Genomic DNA, 22837 nt, shown 5'->3' on the forward strand with positions numbered 1-22837 from the left:
CAACCTGTTTGGCCACCTTAAGATCATCACATACAATCACACCCAAGTCCCGCTCTAGCATTATGCACATAAGTTCCTCACCCCTAACTGTACCATTCCCTCGGGTTTTACAGCCCAAAAGCATGACCTTGCATTTCTTAGCATTAAATTTTAGCCCATTCTTCAAGCTTCACCAGGTTTTTCTTCATGTTATTCACACAATCCGGCGTGTCTACTCTAGTGCAGATTTTGGCATCATCCACAAAGAGGCAAATCTTACCCGACAACCCTTCAGCAATATCATTTATAAAAATGTTAAAAGAACAGGTCCAAGAGCAGAACCTTGAGGCGCACCACTGGTAGCATCCCTTTCCTCAGAGCGATCTCCATTGATCACTACCCTCTGTCGCCTATGTCTCCACCACAACATCCAATATTTCTCCCTCATCTAACACCATGTCCAACAATTCTTCCTGTCTTCATTTCCCCATGTGCACAATTCTCTACTTCCAATGAGAGCCAGAATAGGCAGTAAGTCAATTTATTATGTAAATCTACAAAAACAAGGTGCATACCCACAGAAGCCCCTCAGCTGCATCAGCCCGGGCAGAGGTTAAGTGCAGCTGCACTGAATTATTGAAGTGCGAACTCAGGACTTGTGCTGTACTATTTTAGCTGTGGCTTTTACCACAAAGTAACTGACATTGTTTGTGGTAATTTGTCTGAGGTCTGACCCAATGTGTTTTGACCCAAGGAAGGCGTATCTCCTCCTCCTTATTTCTATAGCACTACCAGACGTATGCAGCGCTGTACATAGTCATGAAGACAACAGTCCCTGCTGAAAGGAGCTTACAATCTAAACAGTCAAGACAGACAAATATGATGTTATGGATATAGTTAAGAGGAATGGTTAATCAGCTGGCTAGGTTAATGGGCAAAGGTCCGCCAGATACCATTGCTTCAAAAATCTCTCAACATACCCTCTATGAGAGCCTACATATTAAACATAAACAGCTGAATTGTCTAGTGTGGGCTTCAAGGTCAGATTGCAAACTGCCCTCGGCATGGCGCAAAAGGATCTAATCAGCCCTTCCAGGAAGCGACTCTGGACCTCATTGGATAAATAAGCATTTTCCAAAGTATAGCTGTACCGTCCTCTTACAATCTTTTGTATCTGCCAAGGAAACATGGAGCTGTGTCGTGTCTTCCGCATGTATGCACCTTATTTTGTGGATTTATATAAACTGATTTATAGCCTATTCTCCTGGCTCTCATTGGAAGCCCATTGCTCACCCCCACTCTCTTCATCATGGGTTTTCCTCCTGTTGCACTTTTGCATTTAAACGTAATCTCAGTCCAAACACAGATGGTAAAGCTGTAGACTTTTTTTTTAAATTCCAAGCGGTTGCTGAGAAAACAGCAAAAAAATCTTTAAGGGGTTACCTTTTACACTGATTCATAGTCCCGTTGACAGGAACTACTACTATTCAGGTAATTAATGCCCATGTAATAAAATAAATCCTCTCTTAGTATTAATGCAGTGTTCTTCACATCAATTTTTGCCAGCTAGGTGGTATGAAGGAATAGCCATATAAGGGTAGGGAGTACTGTACAGTATTATATATTTAAAAAAAATTTAGTTAGCTGGGTGGTCAGTAAAATCAACAGTGTATTCTGCACATTCAAGGTCTGGGAGAGAACAGTGTACAATTCCTGAACATCAAGTTTCTCATCACTATCTTCAATACCTCTCTCCCACATCTTAAACTTCACCATGTAAAGGTAGTAATAGTAACTTTGGGTTTTTTGGGGGTTTTTTACTCTCTAATTAGAAGGCTCTTACTGGGTTTTTCAGCTGGCCACTATTTGATACCCTCTAGTTTTCAGAAACTGCACTTAAGTCCTCTTATAAACTACAACACCAATTTTAGCAACATCTCTTATTTAACAATCACAGGAAATTTGGCCACTCTAGGAACAACCACAACTGATTTTTAAAAGCCCCAATGAAAAATCTCAATCATGCACTAAAACTCTGCATGCATGCACTTTTCTGCAAGTTATGTTCAGGTCTCATTAAAGCAATATGAAAATCTTATTATGACGTATGGAACCTTCACCTAGAAATGTTTATTACAGCTCTATATGAGCAATTTATGCATTCAAAATGAATACCATTGTTCTCTGTATTTAACTTATGTTGTATCACAAAAGAATCGCATGCAATGATATATGTAGAAATTCAGTATTGGGCAATGTCTACTGACAATTGCCAGAATTTTTCACTTTCTTGTTAAAATTAAAAAGATTTTCATATAGTGTTCCTTAAACTAAAGAAATAACATGGGACAAAGCGCTTATGAGATTATACAAGTATTTAATATATGAGGCATAGAAAAAAACCTAATGAATTTTGGACCTGGGGCCACACCACCTTTAAAAGTGACTGAATTATCAGTGTGTGAAAGGAGCAGCGCCAGTCCTTAAAATTTATCAGCAACAATGCAAACTCAGCTAGGCCACTAACCAACTCCCATATGTACTAGCAGCTTTAGCTCCCTCCACATACAAATGAATGGCACCACTATATCTACAATCTCTAGACAGATAGTGGAAGCAGCATTCTACTCGGATAGTGTTAGATAAAAGCACTTTAATCTCAAGCCTCACTTTCCTGGAACTGGCCATTAAAAACGGAAAAATGCACATACTTTTATTGTTTTGGTTTGCAGTCTCAATCCATTCAGGGTGTTGATGGCTTTCTCAGCATCCTTGGGGTCTATGTAGTTCACAAAGCCATAACCCAAGCTCTGTCCTAGTCAAAAAGAAAGATATTAGTATATGCATCTGAGGTAAGATATTTTCTATATTTATGTATGATACACAGTAAAGTAACATAACATACCCATCTAAATGTGCTTCAACACTGTTGACTAAAGTCTATTTGAATACCACCACCACAACTACATTTCCCTGATTAAGTTTCCAAGTTTATTTAAAATTTGATTGATCGCTTAATCAGACTTCAAAGCGATGTACATAACTAAAATCCATATAATTTTCAGAGGGACAAAACATACAACAGACAAAAACTTACACATTTTGAGAGAGGAGGGAAAGAAATACAATATTTTAAAGAAAATAAGACAAAAAGTGAAAGGACAAAAGGGAAGGTGATGCTGGAAAGAGAAGGTTGCAGGGTAGATCCTGAAGAACGTTTCTAGTCAAGACAGCTAACAGTTGAAGGCATCTTTAAAAAGAAAGCATTTCAACTTACTCTTAAATCAGTCTAGCACGCATTCCTCCCTTAAATGAATAGGGAGGGAGTTCCACAATTGTGGATCTGTAACAGAGAAGATATATTGTCGGCGCGTATTGATATCCTCGAGAAAGGGGACTGTAAGTAAATGATGATCATTAGACCTAAGAATTATTGCAGAGGCATAAAGAATTAAGAGTCTGTCGATGAAGGCCGGGACTTTAAGAAGAAGGCATTTAAAGGTTAATAGACATATTTTGTAAGATATTCGATGAGAGACTGGAAGCCAGTGTGCTTCTTTTAGAAGAGGCAAGACGTGATCAAATTTTTTTGCTTTCATGATAAGTTTTATTGAGGCGTTTTGGATGATTTGAAGCCGTCATTTCTTTTTGGGCAATTCCCATGAATAGGGCATTGCAATAATCAATTTTTGAGATCACCAAAGAATGGACTAGTATGTTCAGAGATGTAGATTATAAGAATTTCAAAACAGAGCATATCTGACAGTCTGGCACATTAAAAATATGCAATGGTTACAGAAAATGGGCCTAATCAAAGTAGTTTAATAAGCCATGTTATCTTGTGGCTGTTCATACTCCCCAATAAGGATGCATTTTTCTTATTTCTAAGAATTTTCAGAGTTTAAAAGCAGCTTCTCTGCTCCTAAAAATAATTTACCCTAGGCATCTGTAAAAAAAAAAAAAAAAAAATCTAACCTTCAGAATAAAAAGGAAGGAAAGCTCCTGCCGGATCATCCAACTCAGAATTTTGGTATATTGATCGGCCCTCTGTGCAAGTCATAAGCACAGGTCATATTTATAAATTGATTTCTAATTTTGCAGCATTCATAACAGAAAAGTCTATTCTAGTAAAGCAAAGTTGCTTACCTATAATAGACTTTTTAATAAATAGTGGGGGATTAAACCAGGCATCCAAGTGGGTGGCATCTGGATATTACAGTTCAAAAATTCTGAGCAGGCATAATCCTTCCTGTGCAGCATGCTCCCTTAGTCTCTACAGTTGGTTTAACATTAACATGTGCATTTCTATTCTGCTTTACCTTCCAAAAGGTGGCAGATCACATAATAGAGCATTTACACTTCCACTATTCAATCTGACCTTCAAAACATTTTTGAAATCCATGTTTTCAATTGTTATCACATCAGTGAGGGAATTGTATCTTTCTCTGAAGATTCAGCATATCATGATATTGAAGTCCCAAGGTACTGGAGGAGTTGTGTTGCAGGTGGTCTTTTTTATATTTTGATGCAATGAAACAGTGGGAAGAATGAGAGGTTAGGATGAGAGAGAAAGAGAAACAGAAAAAGAGAACAGAGGTAGATTTGGAGAAGTAGCTGGTAGAAATCCTAAGTTATTGGCATATAGTACTTAAGAACATAAGAAATGCCTCCGCTGGGTCAGACCCGAGGTCCATCGCGCCCAGCAGTCCGCTCACGCGGCGGCCCAACAGGTCCAGGACCTGTGCAGTAAATTTCTATCTATACCCCTCTATCCCCTTTTCCAGCAGGAATTTGTCCAAACCTTTCTTAAACCCCAGTACTGTACTCTGCCCTATAACTTCCTCTGGAATTGTATTCCAGGTGTCCACCACATGTTGTGTAAAGAAGAACTTCCTAGCATTAGTTTTGAATTTGCCTCCTTTCAACTTTTCCGAATGCCCTCTTGTTTTTTTATTTTCTGAAAGTTTGAAGAATCTGTCCCTCTCTACTCTCTCTATGCCCTTCATGATCTTGTAAGTCTCTATCATATCCCCTCTTAATCTTCTCTTTTCTAGGGAAAAGAGTCCCAGTTTTTCCAATCTCTCAGCATATGAAAGGCTTTCCATCCCCTTAATCAGTCGTGTTGCTCTCCTCTGAACTCTCTCGAGCAATGCCATATCCTTTTTAAGGTACGGTGACCAATACTGGACGCAGTACTCAAGATGTGGACGCACCATTGCCCGATACAGTGGCAGGATAACTTCTTTCGTTCTGGTTGTAATACCTTTCTTGATTATACTTGGAAGACACAAAGGAATTCTGGCTTGCACAAAGCACCAAATAGAGAACTTTCTCCATCTGAAGCCATCTGATTCATGTATTTATTGCTGCCACCAAAATACCTTAAACTGAAGGAGACAAGTCCTAAGGATGCAACAAGGCACTGAAACTTATATGCTAAGTGTTCTTAGGGGCACTGCTAATATTTCTTCATACATGTAATAAACACTGGAATTTGTTGCCAGAGAATGTGATGAAAATCAGTTAGCTTAGTGGGGTTTAAAAAAGGTTTGTATAATTTCCTAAAAGATAAGTCCATAGGCCATTATTGAGATGGCTTGGAGAAATTCACTGCTTATTCCTAGAATATTTACTATTTAGGTTCTAGCTAGGTACTTGGGACCTGGGATGGTCACTGTTGGAAACAGGCTACTGGGCTTGATGGACCTTTGGTCTGTCCCAATATAGCAATTATTACATTTTTGTTATTTAGACCAGAGTTGTCTTGGCCTAAATGGAGTGTGCCTAAGGTAGGCACCTACCAGTGCTTAAGTGAAAATACGCCCCAAATTAACTACTAACCATACCTACTTGCTGGTAGGCGCCTACCAGATAATTAATTTTTAAAATTGATTTTTAATAGTGCTTTCAATTATCAGTGCTAATTAAATCAATTTTAAAAAGTTAAGCGCCTAGATCAACTGGGCGCACTGATCTAGACAACATTTATAGAATCTTGACCTAAAAGCATAATTGTACCCTGCAACTCTAAATTTGGGCAAGGTTTTAATTATGGCATGGTTGGGTGAACACATTGAAATGACCAAGTCCAACACATGGCTAGAATATCACTCAAACAGACCTCTGAAAAGTGAAGCGCAGCATCCAGTTCTGTGGGTGCTATGTACCCCCATATTGAGCAAACTCCTTCACCGTTTCTGGGGAGGAATAATTTGGCACCTAAACATTGAGGAATTAGTACAGTTTTGTTGCTAGAAAACAAGTATTTCAGGAGTTGCTGCTACGACTGAAAATTCCTACATATTCAAAATATTGTGAAATGATCCCGAGTGCCACTCCTGGAATACCTTGAATTAGCTCCTAAGGAAGTCAAACATTCTTCAAAAATGAATGGGATTTTTCTGATAAGGCAAGAAAACTGGTATGAGAATCTATCATGAGTGACAGGGGCCTGCAGCTCTTAGACTCATCTTGCCGACATTATGACCATGAGGAAAACGGTCTTGACGGCAAGATCCAACAAGAATGCCTCCTAAATAGGCTCATATGGACCCTGACTGAGGCAATGCAAAACCATGTTAAGGTTCGATGATGGAAATAATTGTTTTACCGGTGGTCTGAGTCTTAGTGCTCCCTTCAGAAATCTGGCTATGCCTGGATGAGAAGCCAGGGGAGCTTTACGTCCACAGGCTCTGAAACACAAGAGGCCCACCACTTGGACCCTGAGTGACGCCACTGTGAGGCCTCAGTCGAGCTGCTTAGAGGAAAGCTAGCACCACCGCAATCCAAAGTGCTAAAAGGTTCTACCTTCTTTCATGCACCATTGTTGAAATGTCTCTGATGTCTTAGCATAAGTGGAGACCGTCATAAGCTTCTTGGCTCTGAGGAGAGTAGCAAAGACTACCTCCGAGAATCCTTTATGCTTTAATGCCATGTGCTCAAGAGCCATACAATTAAGAGCAAAGAAATCCAGATCTTCTATGACCACTGAGCCCTGAGATAGAAGATCAGGCTGTACCTGCAGTCTGAGAGCCTTGTCCCTCTGAAGATGCACTGGCTACCATGGCCTGCGTGGCTAATCTTGTGCTATGAAGACAACTTTTCCTGAGTGGCTCGTTATTCTGTGAAGAATCTGTCCCATCATGGGCCATGGAGCAAATATGTACAAGAGCTCTCTTTAGCCATGGGGCTTAACTAGAGCTCAGATCTTCGACTGAAGCCATCTACCTTGTTCCTCACCGTAGCTATCAGATCAAAGTTGACCCACCTCATCAAAGAATGATGGACTGAAACACTGTTGCTGATAACATCACTCAGATCTAAGGTCTGCCTGCTGAAAAATCAGCCTGGATACTGTCTACTCCCACTAAATGTGCTGCAGAGACCTGTAGGGTGCCCACTTTGACAATAAGTGGGCTTCCAGGCTCAGTTGTGCACTCTTGGTGCCACTTTGGTGATTGATATATGCCACTGCTGTAGCATTGCCAAGGAAGACTCATACTGCCTGTCCTTCCAGACTTCTTCAGCTTCTGTAATGCTTTACGAATGGCCCAAAGTTCTAATCTGTTGATGAACCACTTTATCTAGGAGGCTGACCACTGCCCCCTGATTGGGCAACCATTACAATGGCCTCCTCAGCTGAAAAGGCTGGCATCCATTGTGAGAATCACCCAGTATTTTATTTTGAGGGGCATGCACTGTAATAATTACTGTGGACGGAGCCACCAGCTCATACTGCAGCGGGATTCTGGAGACCACGGGAGAGTCATCTTAAGGGACTCCATCGAGACATTAGTGCAATCTAGAGAGTGCATGTGAGCCTTCATCCAAGGGACTACATCTATAGTGGCTGCCTTGGAGCCTAGTATTTGGAGGTAATGCCATGCAGACACAGCTGGCTAGGCTAGCATGTCCATTATCTGAACACAAAGCTATCTGCGCGCCTCTGGAAGACAGACCAAGCCCTTCTGCCATGTTGAAAAGTACTCCCAGGTAGAGAATGACACGGTGACTGTTACCATGGCTAGCTGCGGGAAACCTGACAAAATGGGGACAAAAAAACCTGGCCACCACAGATACAGGGACAAGGTCATTCACCACCCCGCAGGTATGGGGACAAGGCCATTCATGCGCAAAATACTTAAATCTGATTGTGCGGTCCAGCGGCCCCCTCCCTTCTTCCCCGGCAATTTTTTTATTTCTCTTAACAACCAGCCGGAACCTTTTCTGAAGTCACATATGGCTGGCTGCCTGAAACTTCTCTGATGCAACCAGAAACAGGAAGCTGCATCAGAGAAGTTTCCGGCAGCCAGCCATATGCGACTTCAGAAAAGGTTCCGGCTGCTTAAGAGAAAAGTAAAAATTGCCAGCGAAGGTAAGGGTGAGGGAGATGCTCGGACCGCGGCGAGAGAGAGGGAGGGGGCTGCTGGTGTGTAAGAGCAAATTTGTGCTGCCTCTACCCTCAATTTCTTCTTGGCTACCTTGTGAGGAGATAAATGGAGAATGGTGGTTCCCAGTGACTGCCTTGGGGAAAGAAAACTGAATCCCCCCTCCCCCAAATCAGAAGACTATTTTAAATTTAGGAAACAGAGAAATTTTAAACGACTAAATCTGTTCTGTAAACAGGGCTGGGATTTTATCAGTCACATGATCGCTCGTTAAATGTAAGCATGCTGAACTTACAGATACCGTATTATCTCGTGTATAATGCACACTTATTTGCCATCCAAAGAAATGTCAAACTCTGGGTGCGTATTATACATAATAGGTATACACACCGTGATAACTGGGCTCGGTCAGAAGGTGTTGAATTACCTAGGGTATTACTTTAATGTTTGTAATTTATAGAATATAATATCTGTAAGTATTAGATATGAGTTCTAGACAGTTCAATGTGTTCCGAATTTAAATTCCCTATCCAGTAATCATAGCACTTGTCAAAGATTTAACATATATAGCTTATGCTGTGCTGCATTTAAAGGGACATTGACAATTATGCCGTGCGCATTATACATAGGTATACAGTTTTTTGTATTACGTCATTTTTAAAAAGTCAGGGTGCGCATTATACACGGCAGCACATTATACACGAGATAATACGGTAAATACAAGAGCAGTAGCGGTGTCTGAGCCAGGGTAATGTGTGCCGTGGTCACACGCTGAAGGAGTGCACACAAGGAGCAAGTCCTGCTTCTAGGGGCGCACTCCTGGGTGAGCTCTGGATTAGTTCTTTTATCCAGAGGTAAGAATTACTCTTATATAGTATTTGCTTTGTTAGTTTGGGCAATGTTGTTGGAATCTTGTTATCCCTGTTTGGTGAGGTCGTAGACCTGCACGCAAAACAACTTTTAATCGAGAACAGAATGTCAGAAATGGGATGTCAGAAATCCAGGGACCAGACCATTTATTCAGATAAACCTAACATTTCTTTAGGATAAAGTAGTATATTAGTTGTGTTGATACACATTTATAAACAAAGTCCTGCCAGCAAGATCTTTCTCTGGTTCAGCAGCCAGAACTTTGATTTATAAAATAACAATTGTACAGAATATAATTTATTTTTATACTTTAATAAAATAAGTTCAGTATAAAACTATTTGAGGCTTGTGTGGATGTGATCAGATGGTTTGCGGAGATGGGGACAAATTTTTTCCCTGTGTCATTCTCTACTCCCAAATATTGGGACAGAACCAGTTGGCCCTTTCAAAAATTCACTATCCAGCCCAGACTCTGCAAAACCTGGCCTATTTGAGCCACTGCTTGTTCTTCTGATAATGAAGAAAGCAATGTTACCTACCGTAACAGTTGTTATCCAGGGACAGCAGGCAGCTATTCTCACTAGTGGGTGACGTCATCCAACGGAGCCCTGATGCAGACATCTCACAATCATACTTGCTTGTAGAAACTTTTAGAAGTTTCAAGTTGCCCACACCGTGCATGCGCGAGTGCCTTCCCGCCCGATGCACCGGGCGTGTCTCCTCAGTTCAGATAGCTAGCAGAGAAGCCAACCCAGGGGAGGTGGGTGGGACGTGAGAATAGCTGCCTGCTGTCCCTGGATAACAACTGTTATGGTAAGTAACATTGCTTTATTCCAGGACAAGCAGGCAGGTATTCTCACTAGTGGGTGACCTCCAAGCTAACCCAAATGGGATGGTGGAAAAGTTGGCAACTTAGGAGAATAAATTTTGTAATACTGTTTGGCCAAACTGTCCATCCCGTCTGGAGAAAGTATCCAGACAATAATGAGAAGTGAAGGTGTGAACTGAGGACCAAGTGGCAGCCTTACAAATTTCCTTAATCGGTGTCAATCTGAGGAAAGCTACAGAGGCTGCCATTGCTCTGACCTTATGGGCTATGACTTTACTGTGAAGGGGTAATCCAGCCCGGGCATAGCAGAAAGAGATACAAGCCGCCATCCAGTTGGAGATGGTACGCTTAGAGATAGGGCGTCCCAACTTGTTTGGATCGAAGGAGATGAAAAGTTGAGGAGCAGTTCTGTGAGGCTTGGTGCATTCCAGGTAGAAAGCCAAAGCACGCTTACAGTCTAGAGTATGAAGAGCTGATTCTCCAGGATGAGAATGAGGCTTTGGAAAAAACACAGGAAGAACAATGGATTGATTCAGATGAAATTCCGAGACCACATTGGGGAGGAATTTGGGATGAGTGCGAAGGACCACCTTGTCATGATGAAACACTGTAAAGGGCGGATCCGCAACCAATGCTTGAAGTTCACTCACTCGACGGGCAGAAGTGGGGCCAATGAGAAGCACCACTTTCCAAGTGAGAAATTTCAGAGGAGTCTTGTTAAGAGGTTCAAATGGAGGCTTCATAAGTTGAGAAAGAACCACATTGAGATCCCAAACCACTGGAGGCGGTTTGAGAGGAGATTGACATGAAAAAGTCCTTTCATGAATCTGGAAACCACAGGATGTGCAGAAAGAGGTTTTCCCAGAAGAGGCTGGTGGAAAGCAGCAATTGCACTAAGGTGGACTCTGATCGAAGTAGACTTGAGGCCAGACTGAGACAGATGCAAAAGATAGTCCAAAACAGAGGACAAGGGGGCATGTTGAGGCTCCTTGTGATGAGAAAAACACCAAGTAGAGAATCTAGTCCATTTCTGGGAATAGCATTGTCTAGTAGCAGGCTTCCTCGAAGCTTCCAAAACAACCCGCACAGCTGGTGAAAACTGAAGGGAAGTTACGCTGAGAGGAACCAAGCTGTCAGGTGTAGCGACTGCAGGTTGGGATGAAGCAGAGATCCCTGATGCTGCGTAAGCAGAGATGGAAACACTGGCAGAAGGAAGGGCTCCCTGCAGCTGAGTTGCAGAAGGAGGGAGTACCAAGGTTGTCTGGGCCACCGAGGAGCAATTAGAATCATGGTGGCCCGGTCGGACTTGAGCTTGACCAGAGTCTTTTGAATGAGAGGAAAAGGAGGAAACGCATACAGAAAGAGATTCCCCCAGTCCAGAAGAAAAGCATCTGCCTCGAGACAATGAGGAGTGTAGATCCTGGAGCAGAACTGAGGTAGTTTGAAGTTGTGGGGAGCTGCAAAAAGGTCTGAGGCATTCCCCACAGGGATAAGATTTGATGAAGGGGCGTGGAATGGAGTGTCCATTCGTGAGGCTGGAGAAGACCGATTAGCCCGCCTACTCCATAGGGCTTTAAACTAGGTAAGTTGGGGGAGGGTACCGGCACTAATAACCTACCTAATGAAGTAAGCTGCAAATACAATTTAGGATCTGAGGTATATACACATAGCAATCATGGGTCTGAGGGGGGTGCTCACATTTCCATGTTCGGGGGGGGATACTGACATTTTCGAGTCCGGGATAAGTTCACACTGTGTTTCAGGGTCTAAGGAGAATACACACATTGCAAACATTACCAAAGGAGCCGATGGAGCTCAATCGGGAATATCACTAGATAGCCATAACAAACCTAGGATTTGGAAGGCTATGTACGTCAATGCCCACAGTTTGGGCAACAAGATTCTGGAATTGGAGTCGGAAATGAGGGACGCCGACCTAGATGTGGTGGCGATATTTGAAACCTGGCTCACGGACTCCCACAGGTGGGACATGGTCATACTGGGTTACAATTTGTTCCGCCTAGACAGGGAGGGCAAAATGGGAGGAGGGGTAGCACTATATGCCAAAGATGACATCAAAGTTACCAGAATCACAGATGTTAGGTACACAGGGGAATCCCTTTGGGTAAATTTGGCCAGGGGAAAGGACAAGTGCCTGTACCTTGGCATAGTATACAGACCTCCAAGGCAACAGGAAGACCTTGATATGGAATTAATCGAGGATATAGAGAATATCACCTTGCGTGGGGACACAGTATTATTGGGTGACTTCAATATGCCTGATGTGAATTGGAACACACTTTCCTCTGCGACCGGCAGCAGCAGAAGGCTATTAAACTCTATAAAGGGAGCAAGACTCAAGCAAATGGTTTTGGAGCCAACTAGGGATCAGGCGATTCTAGACCTAATACTTACCAACGGAGAAAGTGTCACAGAGGTCTCTGTGGGAGACACGCTGTCATCCAGTGACCACAACATGGTATGGTTTAACCTCAGAAAAGATTTCACCAAATCCAACACATTAACTAAGGTCCTCAGCTTCAAGGACACCAACTTCGAGAACATGGGGGAATTCATCCATCAGTCGCTGCAAAACCAAGTAGAGACTGATAATGTAGAGGAATTGTGGTCAACACTGAAAGCTACCATACACGAAGCAACAAACCGATTTATTAAATCTGTAAGTAAACGACGAAGAAAAAACAAACCGCAGTGGTTCTCTACGGAGGTCTCCAACCTCATAAAAGAGAAGAAAAGAGCATTCATCTCCTTCAAACATTCAGGGAAGCAGGGCTCCAGGGAAGACTATCTGGCCAAGTCAAGAGCCGTCAAAATGGCAGTCAGAGAGGCCAAATTGCAGATGGAGGAGAATCTAGCAAAGAACATCAAAAACGGCGATAAAGCATTCTTTAGGCATATTAGTGATAGAAACAGGGTCACAGGAGGGATAGTACACCTTAAAACCGGACGGGAACTATGTAGAATCGGCCTCCGAGAAGGCTAAACTGTTAAATGAATACTTTTGCTCAGTCTTCACCCATGAGGCGCAGGGATCCGGCCCTCAGCTACCAACAGGGGATAGCTCGATAGACCCGTTTTGCAGCTTCGAGTTTACGCCCAGTAGTGTCTACAGTGAACTATCCAAACTCGAGGTTCACAAAGCTATGGGGCCAGACAACATACACCCCAGAGTACTCAGGGAGTTAAGAGACACCTTGGCGAAACCACTATCAACACTCTTCAATCTCTCCCTTAGCAAAGGAAAAGTCCCGCTAGACTGGAAAACGGCTAATGTCATTCCACTCCACAAAAAAGGAAGCAGGATGGAAGCTACGAACTACAGACCAGTGAGTCTCATATCAATAGTGAGCAAACTAATGGAAACTCTAATCAAACACCAATTAGATACGGTCCTGAATGAGGGGAATCTGCGAGATCCCCGTCAACACGGGTTCACAAAGGGGAGGTCTTGTCAATCCAACCTGATCAGCTTCTTTGACTGGGTGACGAGGAAGCTGGATATTGGGGAGTCCCTGGACATCGTGTACTTAGATTTCAGCAAAGCATTCGATAGCGTACCACACCACAGGTTGTTGAGCAAGATGAGCTCTATAGGTTTGGGTGATACCTTGACTACATGGGTGGGGGACTGGCTAGGAGGTAGACTTCAGAGGGTGGTGGTGAATGGCTCCCCCTCCGAAACGACAGAGGTGATAAGTGGAGTACCGCAGGGCTCGGTCTTGGGCCCAATCTTATTCAACATCTTCATAAGGGACTTGGCTGAGGGGCTTCAGGGTAAATTAACGTTATTCGCCGATGACACCAAATTATGCAATATAGTGGACAAGACACAACAGGACCTGACAACAAATCCAAGACCGATAGTATGGCACACGACCTCCTCCTACTGGAGAATTGGTCCAGGACCTGGCAACTAAACTTCAATGCCAAAAAATGCAAGGTCATGCACCTTGGCAACAAAAATCCATGTAAGACTTACACTCTTAATGGTGAGATCCTAGAGAGAACTGTAGCGGAACGAGACTTAGGGGTAATCATCAGTGAGGACATGAAGACTGCTACTCAGGTGGAGAAAGCTTCATTTAAAGCAAGACAAATCATAGGTTGCATACGCAGGAGTTTCGTTAGCCGTAAGCCCGAAGTCATAATGCCATTATATAGGTCCATGGTGAGACCCCATCTGGAATACTGTGTACAATTCTGGAGACCACATTACCGCAAAGATGTGCTGAGACTTGAATCGGTCCAGCGAATGGCCACACGGATGGTCACAGGACTCAGGGATCTCCCGTATGAGGAACGGCTGAATAAATTGCAGCTCTACTCCCTAGAGGAACGCAGGGAGAGGGGGGACATGATCAAAACATTCAAATACCTCACGCGCCATATCGAGGTGGGGGAGGATATCTTCTTCTTCAAGGAACCCACGTCAACACGAGGGCATCCATGGAAAATCAGGGGAGGGACATTGCATGGCAACACCAGGAAGTACTTCTTCACCGAGAGGGTGGTGGATCGATGGAATGGTCTTCCGATACAGGTGATTGAGGCCAGCAGTGTGCCTGATTTTAAAGCTAAATGGGATCGAATGGTGGGTTCTCTTCGCAAAGGGAGGTAGGGGAGGGTCATTGGTGTGGGCAGACTTGATGGGCCTTGGTCCTTATCTGCCATCACTTCTATGTTTCTATGTATGTAAGTTGTCCGCCAAGGCATTGTCCGCCCCCTGAATGTAGACAGCTTTGAGGAAGGCGTTGTGGCGAATTGCCCAATCCCAAACTTTCAGAGCTTCCTGACAGAGGGAGGCCGATCCCGGGCCCCCCTGCTTGTTGACATAATACATGGCGACCTGATTGTCTGTACGAATGAGGACCACCATGTCCGAAAAGCAGTGAGAGCATTGAAAATCGCCCTGAGTTCCAGGAGATTGATATGGCACAGACAATCCACACTCGTCCAATAGCCCTGGGTGCTGAGACCGTCCAGATGAGCCCCCCCAAGCATAGATTCGAGGAGTCGGTCGTGAGGACCTTCTGATGGGTAGGCATGTGAAACAGCAAACCTCTGGAAAGATTGGAAGAGAGCATCCACCAGCGAAGCGACTGCAGCAGAGCAGGAGTGACCTGAATTGACGAGTCATAGGGTCATAGATCTGCGACCATTGAGAAGCCAGGGTCCACTGAGGAATCCGCAGGTGAAGTCTGGCAAAAGGAGTCACGTGAACAGTAGAGGCCATGTGGCCCAGGAGCACCATCATGTGTCTCGCCGAGATGGACGGGCGAGAAGAGACCGAGTGACAAAGATGAAGAAGAGCCGCCAGGCGCTGAGGAGGAAGGAACGCTCTGAGTTGAATAGTATCCAGAACCGCTCCGATGAAGGGGAGAGTATGTGAAGGTTGAAGATGGGATTTGGGAAAGTTGATCTCGAATCCCAGACTCTGTAGAAACCAGATTGTCCTCTGAGTGGCCCGGACGGCCCCCTGAGACGTGGAATCCTTGATGAGCCAGTCGTCGAGGTAGGGAAACACCTGCAGACCATGGTTCCTGAGTGCTGCGGCCACCACAACCAGGCACTTGGTGAAGACTCTGGGAGACGAAGCGAGGCCGAAAGGAAGCACTCTGTACTGAAGATGAAGGTGTCCCACCCGAAATCTGAGGTATTGACAGGAGGCCGGATGGATGGGAATATGAGTGTAGGCCTCCTTGAGATTCAGGGAGCATAACCAGTCGTTCTGCTCGAGGAGGGGATAGAGAGAAGCCAGGGTCAACATGCGAAACTTCTCCCTGACCAGGAACTTGTTGAGCACCCTGAGGTCCAAAATAGGACGCAGGTGGCCCGTCTTCTTCGGAACAAGGAAGTACCGAGAGTAAAAACCCTTGTTCTGTTGGTCCACAGGGACCGGCTCGACGGCATGAAGCCGGAGCAAAGCCTGAGCTTCCTGAAGAAGAAGGGCGGTCTGGGTTAAGTTGGAAGGATACTCTCTTGGAGGATGTTCCAGAGGAACTTGATGGAACTGAAGAGAGTATCCCTCTCTTACGATGGAAAGGACCCAGAGGTCGGTGGTAATAGTCGTCCATCGATGGTAAAAATGATGGAGACGACCTCCGATGGGAAAAAGCGGGGAGGGTAGAACGATGGACGTTATGCTCCCTACGAGACAGTCAAAAAGGCTGGGGAGCCTTAGGGACAGTAGAAGGCTGAGGTTTTTGCTGGGGCTTCTGCTGATGCTGCCTCTTTACTGGCGGCCGAATGGCGGGGGCCTACTTCAGCAGGTAGCGCCTTTGATAAATCATAGGAGGACGAGACGGATGAGAGATAGCAGGCTTGGGCTTCTGGCGGAGAATAGACTGAAAAGATTTTTCATGTTTGGATAGCTTCTCCGTTGCCGCCTCAATGGACTCATCGAAAAGGTCCGCTCCCGCACAGGCAACGTTCGCCAGTCTGTCCTGGAGATTCGGGTCCATATCAATGGTGCGAAGCCACGCCAAGCGTCTCATGGCCACCGAAAAAGCAGCCGCTCTGGCCGAGAGCTCAAAGGAGTCGTAAAACGATTGCATCATCTGCAGGCGGAGTTGGGACAATGATCCAAGCACCTCCGAGTACTCTAAGCGAGCCTGAGAGTCCAGATAGGGTAAAAACTTTTGAAGAATGGATAGAAAAAACTCAAAGTAGGTTGCAAAATGAAAGCTGTAGTTCAGGACTCGAGAGGCCATCATCGAGTTCTGGTAGATGTGCCTGCCAAATCTGTCCATGGTTTTGCCCTCCCAGCCAGGAGTGAAAGCATAGACCTGGGAGGGATGAGACCGCTTCAGAGAGGATTCAACCAAGAGGGACTGGTGCGAGAGCTGTGCCCCATCGAAGCCCTTATGGTGCACCGTGCGGTATCGAGCATCCAACTTCCCCGTGACCGCCGGAATGGAGTATGGGGTCTCGAAGCATCTCATGAAAGTCTGGTCCAGAAGCTTATGCAGAGGTAGGCGTAGAGACTCGGCAGGAGGTTGAGGAAGATGCATCGTCTCCAGATACTCCGAGAACTTGGAACTCGAATCCAGGGTGATATCCAGATCCACCGCCATCTGCCTCAGGAAGGACGAGAATGACAACTGGTCTGCCAAAGCCGGGCCTCTAGGCTGGCTCAAGAAGATGAGGTGGCCTGGTCCGCCGATGCCGAGGACCGGCACGGAGAGAACAAACCCCCACGGTCCTCGAGTTCCGGCATAGGAGGAGGGGGCGAGTACTCCGGGGAAAACTCCCGGAAAGGTTGCTTCTGACGAAGCGAGGCGTGTCTCGTAGAATGCCTCAATGAGTGCCTCGATCGACGACTGGAGCTGTGTCGAGAAGCAGGCCTTGAGCGACGAGGCAGCCACCGAGTAGATGGGACTGGAGGATGTGGATCGAAGCATCAGAGGCCGAGATGAAGCCCCCCCGAGGCGCTCCCCAAGGTTCGAGGCCCGGCATCGCGGAGGAAGGGTCCGGGCCAGGCAAGCTATGCATTGAGGGTATCGGTTCCAAAGGTGGCATGGGCAAAGACTCTGCTCCTTGCGAGACATGCCCCGAAGCCAGACCAGACACTCGCTGAGACTCTGCTCCCAGCAGCGAGAGTGTGCGCCGAGGAGGCACCGGAGGCGGCTCGACCTCGCGGGAGGTTTCCGCGTGCCCAGGCTGGATCTGGGAGAGAAGCGTCGGCCCAATTTTGGTAAAGAGCTCGACAAATCACTTCTCCATCAGGGCGTGGAAAGACGCCGGCAAAGAGGGAACCGCATCAGCAATGGGACCTCCCGCACGGACAGCGGTCACTCGGCCGCCAGGGGGCTTGGATTTAGAGGCCTTGGGCACCTTAAGCACCACAGGAGGGATGGGAGGCTGCACTATCTGACTTGAAGAGACATCGGAAGGCACCGCAGCATGCATCTGAGTCGAAGCCGGCACGAACGAGGCAGGCTTGAGCAGACTCAAGGCCAAAGATGTAGAATCGGAAGTCGAAGGCATGGCGCTCTGTGAAGAGGGTAGCACCGGGGACGTCTCCATGCTAAACAGCGACTCCCACAAAATACAGCGACGCTTTAACGCACATGCTGTAAGTGTGGAGCAAGGCCGGCACGATTTCGGAAGGAGTTGAGGCCTGAGACACTGAAGACAGCGTCGATGCGAGTCCGTCAACGAAATCGCGCGCTAGCAGTTGACACACTTTTTAAAACCGGTAACAGGCCGGGACATAGGCCGAAAAAGCTCCGCCGCAAGGTCAAAGCCGTGGGGCTGTGGCCACGCAACCCGCCCGGTCGAACGATCGAACAAAAAAAATTTTTTTTTATTTTTTTTAAACAACAAAACGCAATGCGAGCCAATGAGAATGAGCACAAAAAAAACCCCAAACCCGCGGGCACAGAAGGCACAATAAAGGAACTTCGCGCAGAGAGTTTCAAAGACAAACTTCTCAGCTCCGTGGAAGAGAAAGAACTGAGGAGACACGCCCGGTGCATCGGGCGGGAAGGCACTCGCGCATGTGCAGTGTGGGCAACTCGAAACTTCTAAAAGTTTCTACAAGCAAGTATGCTTGTGAGATGTCCGCATCGGGGCTCCGTTGGATGACGTCACCCACTAGTGAGAATACCTGCCTGCTTGTCCTGGGATAAACTCCGATTAGCCAGTCGCCAAGAGATGAAAGCGCATCTCTGCAGGGTGGGTTTGCAAGTTGTCACAACCCCAGCCTTAAGGCTAGGCTTGTGCCAGGTCAAGCTCCTCCAACTCCAGGCCTTACCCTGAAAAGGGCTAACCAGAGTGATAGGCTAAGCTCAGACAGACAGATAGGGTCTGAGTTCCCATTGAACCACCAGGTTACAGAACCCTGGGGAGGGGAAGATGAGACTGAGACTAGCCTGGAGCAGCTGGAGGTGCCTTACAAAAAAGAACAGCCTAAGAGGCAAGCTCACAGCTCAGCTAAGGCACAACTGCTGGGCCCAATTAGGGCTAATCAGAAAGCCCAGCAGAAGCAACAGGTTGTCCCTCCCCCTTGCAGGTTAGGGCGTGTCCAGCTCAGAGCTTTAGAGGCTCAGCTCAGGAGAAACAATTCAGTCTACCCTGGGTCAGCCCAGGAAGGAGGCTCGAGGGACTGGTCTCCTGAATCATCACAGAATCAGGACATTGAAATGGCAGATGTAACCACTGTCCCTGAGGCGAACCAGCCAGCCAGCCAGGACACCATAGAACTTATGGATACCTCCCTGGAACCAGAGGAAATACACATGGATCAAAGCTAAGTTGGATTTCCTTGCTGTTTGTTTGCTTTTGAATTTCTGGTATTTTTCTTTTGGGGCTGCCTGGAAGCACAAGGCAAGTGCAGACAGCGTGAGCAGTGCTAGGCTCACGGCTGCAGGTGTGCCTTATTGCCTGAGACAGAGAAGAAAGTGTTTATTTTGAACATTTTTGACTTTTTGCCTTTTTCTATTTTGAGAGGACTTTGTGAATGACTGTGTGAAAGGGGTAGTAGCATGGGGAGAATCCACGTAAGATCCTCAGGGTGGGATTGTGGGGCCAATTCTTTGGCAAGCTTTAAATAAAGTGGATTCAGCTACTCCCCTCCCCCACCAACTACCTGTTAAGTTGGCTGGGGTAGGCCTGCTAAAAAACAGGCCTAAACAGCACGTTCTGAGAGTGTTTAAAACACGGCAAATGACCAGTGTAAAGGCTGGGTAATTCCTGTAGCCTTAGTTTGCCCTTGTGACTGTGGGACTGACAGGGCAAGGCTACACTAGAACCATTTGAACTTACCTGCAAGAAAGGTGTGGGCTGTATTTTTTACAAGTCCCAATTTTCTGTTTATATTTGATTTTTGAGTTCAAAACTTGAACTGTGGCACTTTTGCTATTTGGAGAACTGTGAGAAGCAATAAAGTTGGACACCAGTTCTTTTGGAAAAGCTTTATTGTTCCTGACATTTGTTTTTTTGTATTATATTCATAAGAACCAGCAGGACCTTCAACTTCCTTTGAAGGCACGACAAGTTCGGTGTTTTCTGAGTCCTGGTCGGTGGCCATTTGCAAAACCCGGCACCAGCAGGCCCACAAAGTGCAATCACCACCATCACATGGTGAACATGCGGGGTGCTGTTGCCAACCCAAAGGTGAGTGCCGAGAACCGATAATGTATCTTCAGCACATGGAATTTCAGGAATCTCCTGTGTTCTGGAAATATGAGAAAGTGCAGGTAGGCTTCTGTCAAGTCTATAGTATTTATTTATTTTAAAGATTTTACCTGCCTATAACTAAGCATCTTACAACAATACAGACATAGGACATACATACAAATAACATACATACAATAATGGCAATCTCCATACAATTAAATTCATTAAACACCTCCTCATCCAATAATGTTTATATCTCCATGAAATATTACAATTCATTCATTTATACGCCTCCAGAAAGAGTAATTTTAAGTATTTTCTTAAACTTTTGTAAATCCAGAAGTGCTTTCAATGGCCCTGTTAATTTATTCCATAACAACACCATAACAAAATTGCAGATACTGTTGCAATAACTGACTGCACAGTTTCCATGCAGAAGTGTGGAACCTTCAGTGCTTTGACATGTGAGATCCAGAATTGGTCTCCAGTTCTCTGAGCCTTTCTTGGGCACTAAGTATACAGAGAATCTGCCTGAACCCAATTCTTTTGGCGGCACTGACTCTATGGCCTGAATTTCTACAAGCCTCTATACAGTTACCAAGACTCTGCATATTCTTTCTGGGTGCCCCACTGGGGAGTCCACAAATCAAGTCTGTTAAGGCAAACAAGCTTGTACACTCCCCAAATGATCTCCAGCATCCAAAAGTCTAACAAAATATGTGCTCAGACCTCCACATACACCGAGCGCCTTCCTCCTATTCTTAGGGGGAAGACTTCAGCCTAGGTGTCATTGTGCTTTCATGGAAGCTGCTGTGGTAGGAGAACTGGAGGCTTGGCTTTGCCTAAGTCCTGTAAATCTTTTTGTCTTGATCACTAAGATCTCTGAGATGATGTTCCTCTCGAGTACTGTTGAAAGTGTCAGGAAATATGAAAAATTAGAATGCCCAGAACCTCTCGAGATTCATAGTCTGCTGTGCTGCTGTCAGGCAGAGATTTTGGCCAGCGATCTGCAACACTGGCCATCAGATTATCCAGACCCTTTCCGAACATCTGTCCTTTGAAAGGGAGTCCGCTGAGCAGCCTTGGAGGTGGAATCTCCCACCCACTGCCTGATCCAGAGCATTCTGTGGGCTGAAATCGAATAAGCAGAGACCTTGCTCATGACTTTAATGATGTCATAGAGAGCATTGGCCACATAATCCACCCCTGCAGGTATCAGCTGGGGCAAAGGTTCGCCCTCTGCCAAGGTAAGCCCACGCATCTTTGTATGACAAGCATTTGCCACAAAAGAGGCTGCTGCAGCTGCTTTGATCCCTAAAGCCAAAAGCTTCAAACTGCCATTTTAGGACCACATCCACTCTGTGATCCTGCAAAGCCTTTAATACTATGCCTCCCTCACTCGGCAGTGACATGTGCTTGGTTAACAGAGTCACCAAGGAATCCACCTTAGGCTGAGCGAACATCTGTTGACACTCCTGCACCATAGGATACAGGATATGTTTTGGCTACCTTTAAAGAGCCCTCGGGAACATCCCAGTGCTCCGTGACTAAAACATTCATATTGAGATGCCAGGGAAAAGACTGCACTCTCACTCCGCTCAAGATAGAACACTAGTGTAAGGGGCCTACTGGGAGTAACTCCCACAGGGTATCGGTAATGAACTAATAGCAAATACTTGAACAGTCAGCATACTGTGGCATCTTCTTGAGGGCCACCACTGTTTCCTGTGTACTTGTCCCTGCTTGCGACCCGATATCGCCCAGACGAGAAGACTCATTCTGTGACAGCAAGGGCATGCAGACTGATCCCTAAGGTCCACAGGATCCTGGTAAGCCACTGCCAATGATAGACATGTCCTGGGAGCCCAAGCCCCCTTGCGTGACCTTTGAGGATTCCAGCCATCAAATAAGCTCTCCACATCAAGTTAAATTCAGGAGAAAAGGTTTTACTATGCAGCACTGAGACGCTTAAGGCAACTTTTGGGCTCCACAGCTTCCATGTTCTTACAGTTGGGCACACCGCTCTTCTGTGGCTCTGGGAGGGATTTTCATCTGACAGGCCCCTCAAAAGTTCATCAGCCCTAGAGACCAAAGGGAAGGCTAAGCTAAACATTCCCCCCCCCCCTCTTTTTCATGTGCTGTGTGGTACAAAGGCACTCTCCCGGCACCTAACCAGCACAAATCTGGCATGAATTAGGGGTAAAAGAGCCCAAGGCCTCCATCCCTGCCAGTTTTGAAACAAATTTGAAGGATCTGGAGAACTTTGAGGAAAAAACAAAAACAGGAAATCCAAGATAGCCACAACAGCGTTTTGGCACCAACACAGCTCAAAAACTTCTTAACTAAAGGTAAACTCAAAACAGAATTTCAAAAGTGGGGAACCCTATAGATATGAGAGAAACTTTCAAAAATAGATTATTTTCAGACACCCATACCCCTTCCCACCCAATCCCTGATTTTGCAGACATGTGCTCTTAAGATGCTGCAGCCTGCCTCAGCTTTAAGTAGTAACTGGATCTGGGAGAAGAATCTCTGCCTCAATTAGCCAGTCCTCCAAATGCCGAGATCGCCAGATTGCCAGTCGGATCTAAGTTGTGCTGATCCTCAACCCCTATGGAATCACACAGACAAA

At 45.7% G+C, this 22837-nt stretch overlaps 1 protein-coding gene across 13 annotated transcripts in view; it reads right to left on the reverse strand.

Annotated features, from left to right (window-relative positions):
• Nucleotides 1-22837, reverse strand: part of ELAVL2 (ELAV like RNA binding protein 2) — a 374857-nt gene that overhangs the window by 140253 nt on the left and 211767 nt on the right. For all 13 annotated transcript variants that reach the window (XM_033919237.1, XM_033919228.1, XM_033919270.1 and 10 more), the window contains one exon: nucleotides 2691-2794. In XM_033919237.1, the coding sequence (XP_033775128.1) occupies nucleotides 2691-2794 (104 nt within the window). The remainder of the gene's footprint in view (nucleotides 1-2690; nucleotides 2795-22837) is intronic.

The sequence above is a fragment of the Geotrypetes seraphini genome, chromosome 1, assembly GCF_902459505.1.
Source record: "Geotrypetes seraphini chromosome 1, aGeoSer1.1, whole genome shotgun sequence".
Classification (NCBI taxonomy): domain Eukaryota; kingdom Metazoa; phylum Chordata; class Amphibia; order Gymnophiona; family Dermophiidae; genus Geotrypetes; species Geotrypetes seraphini.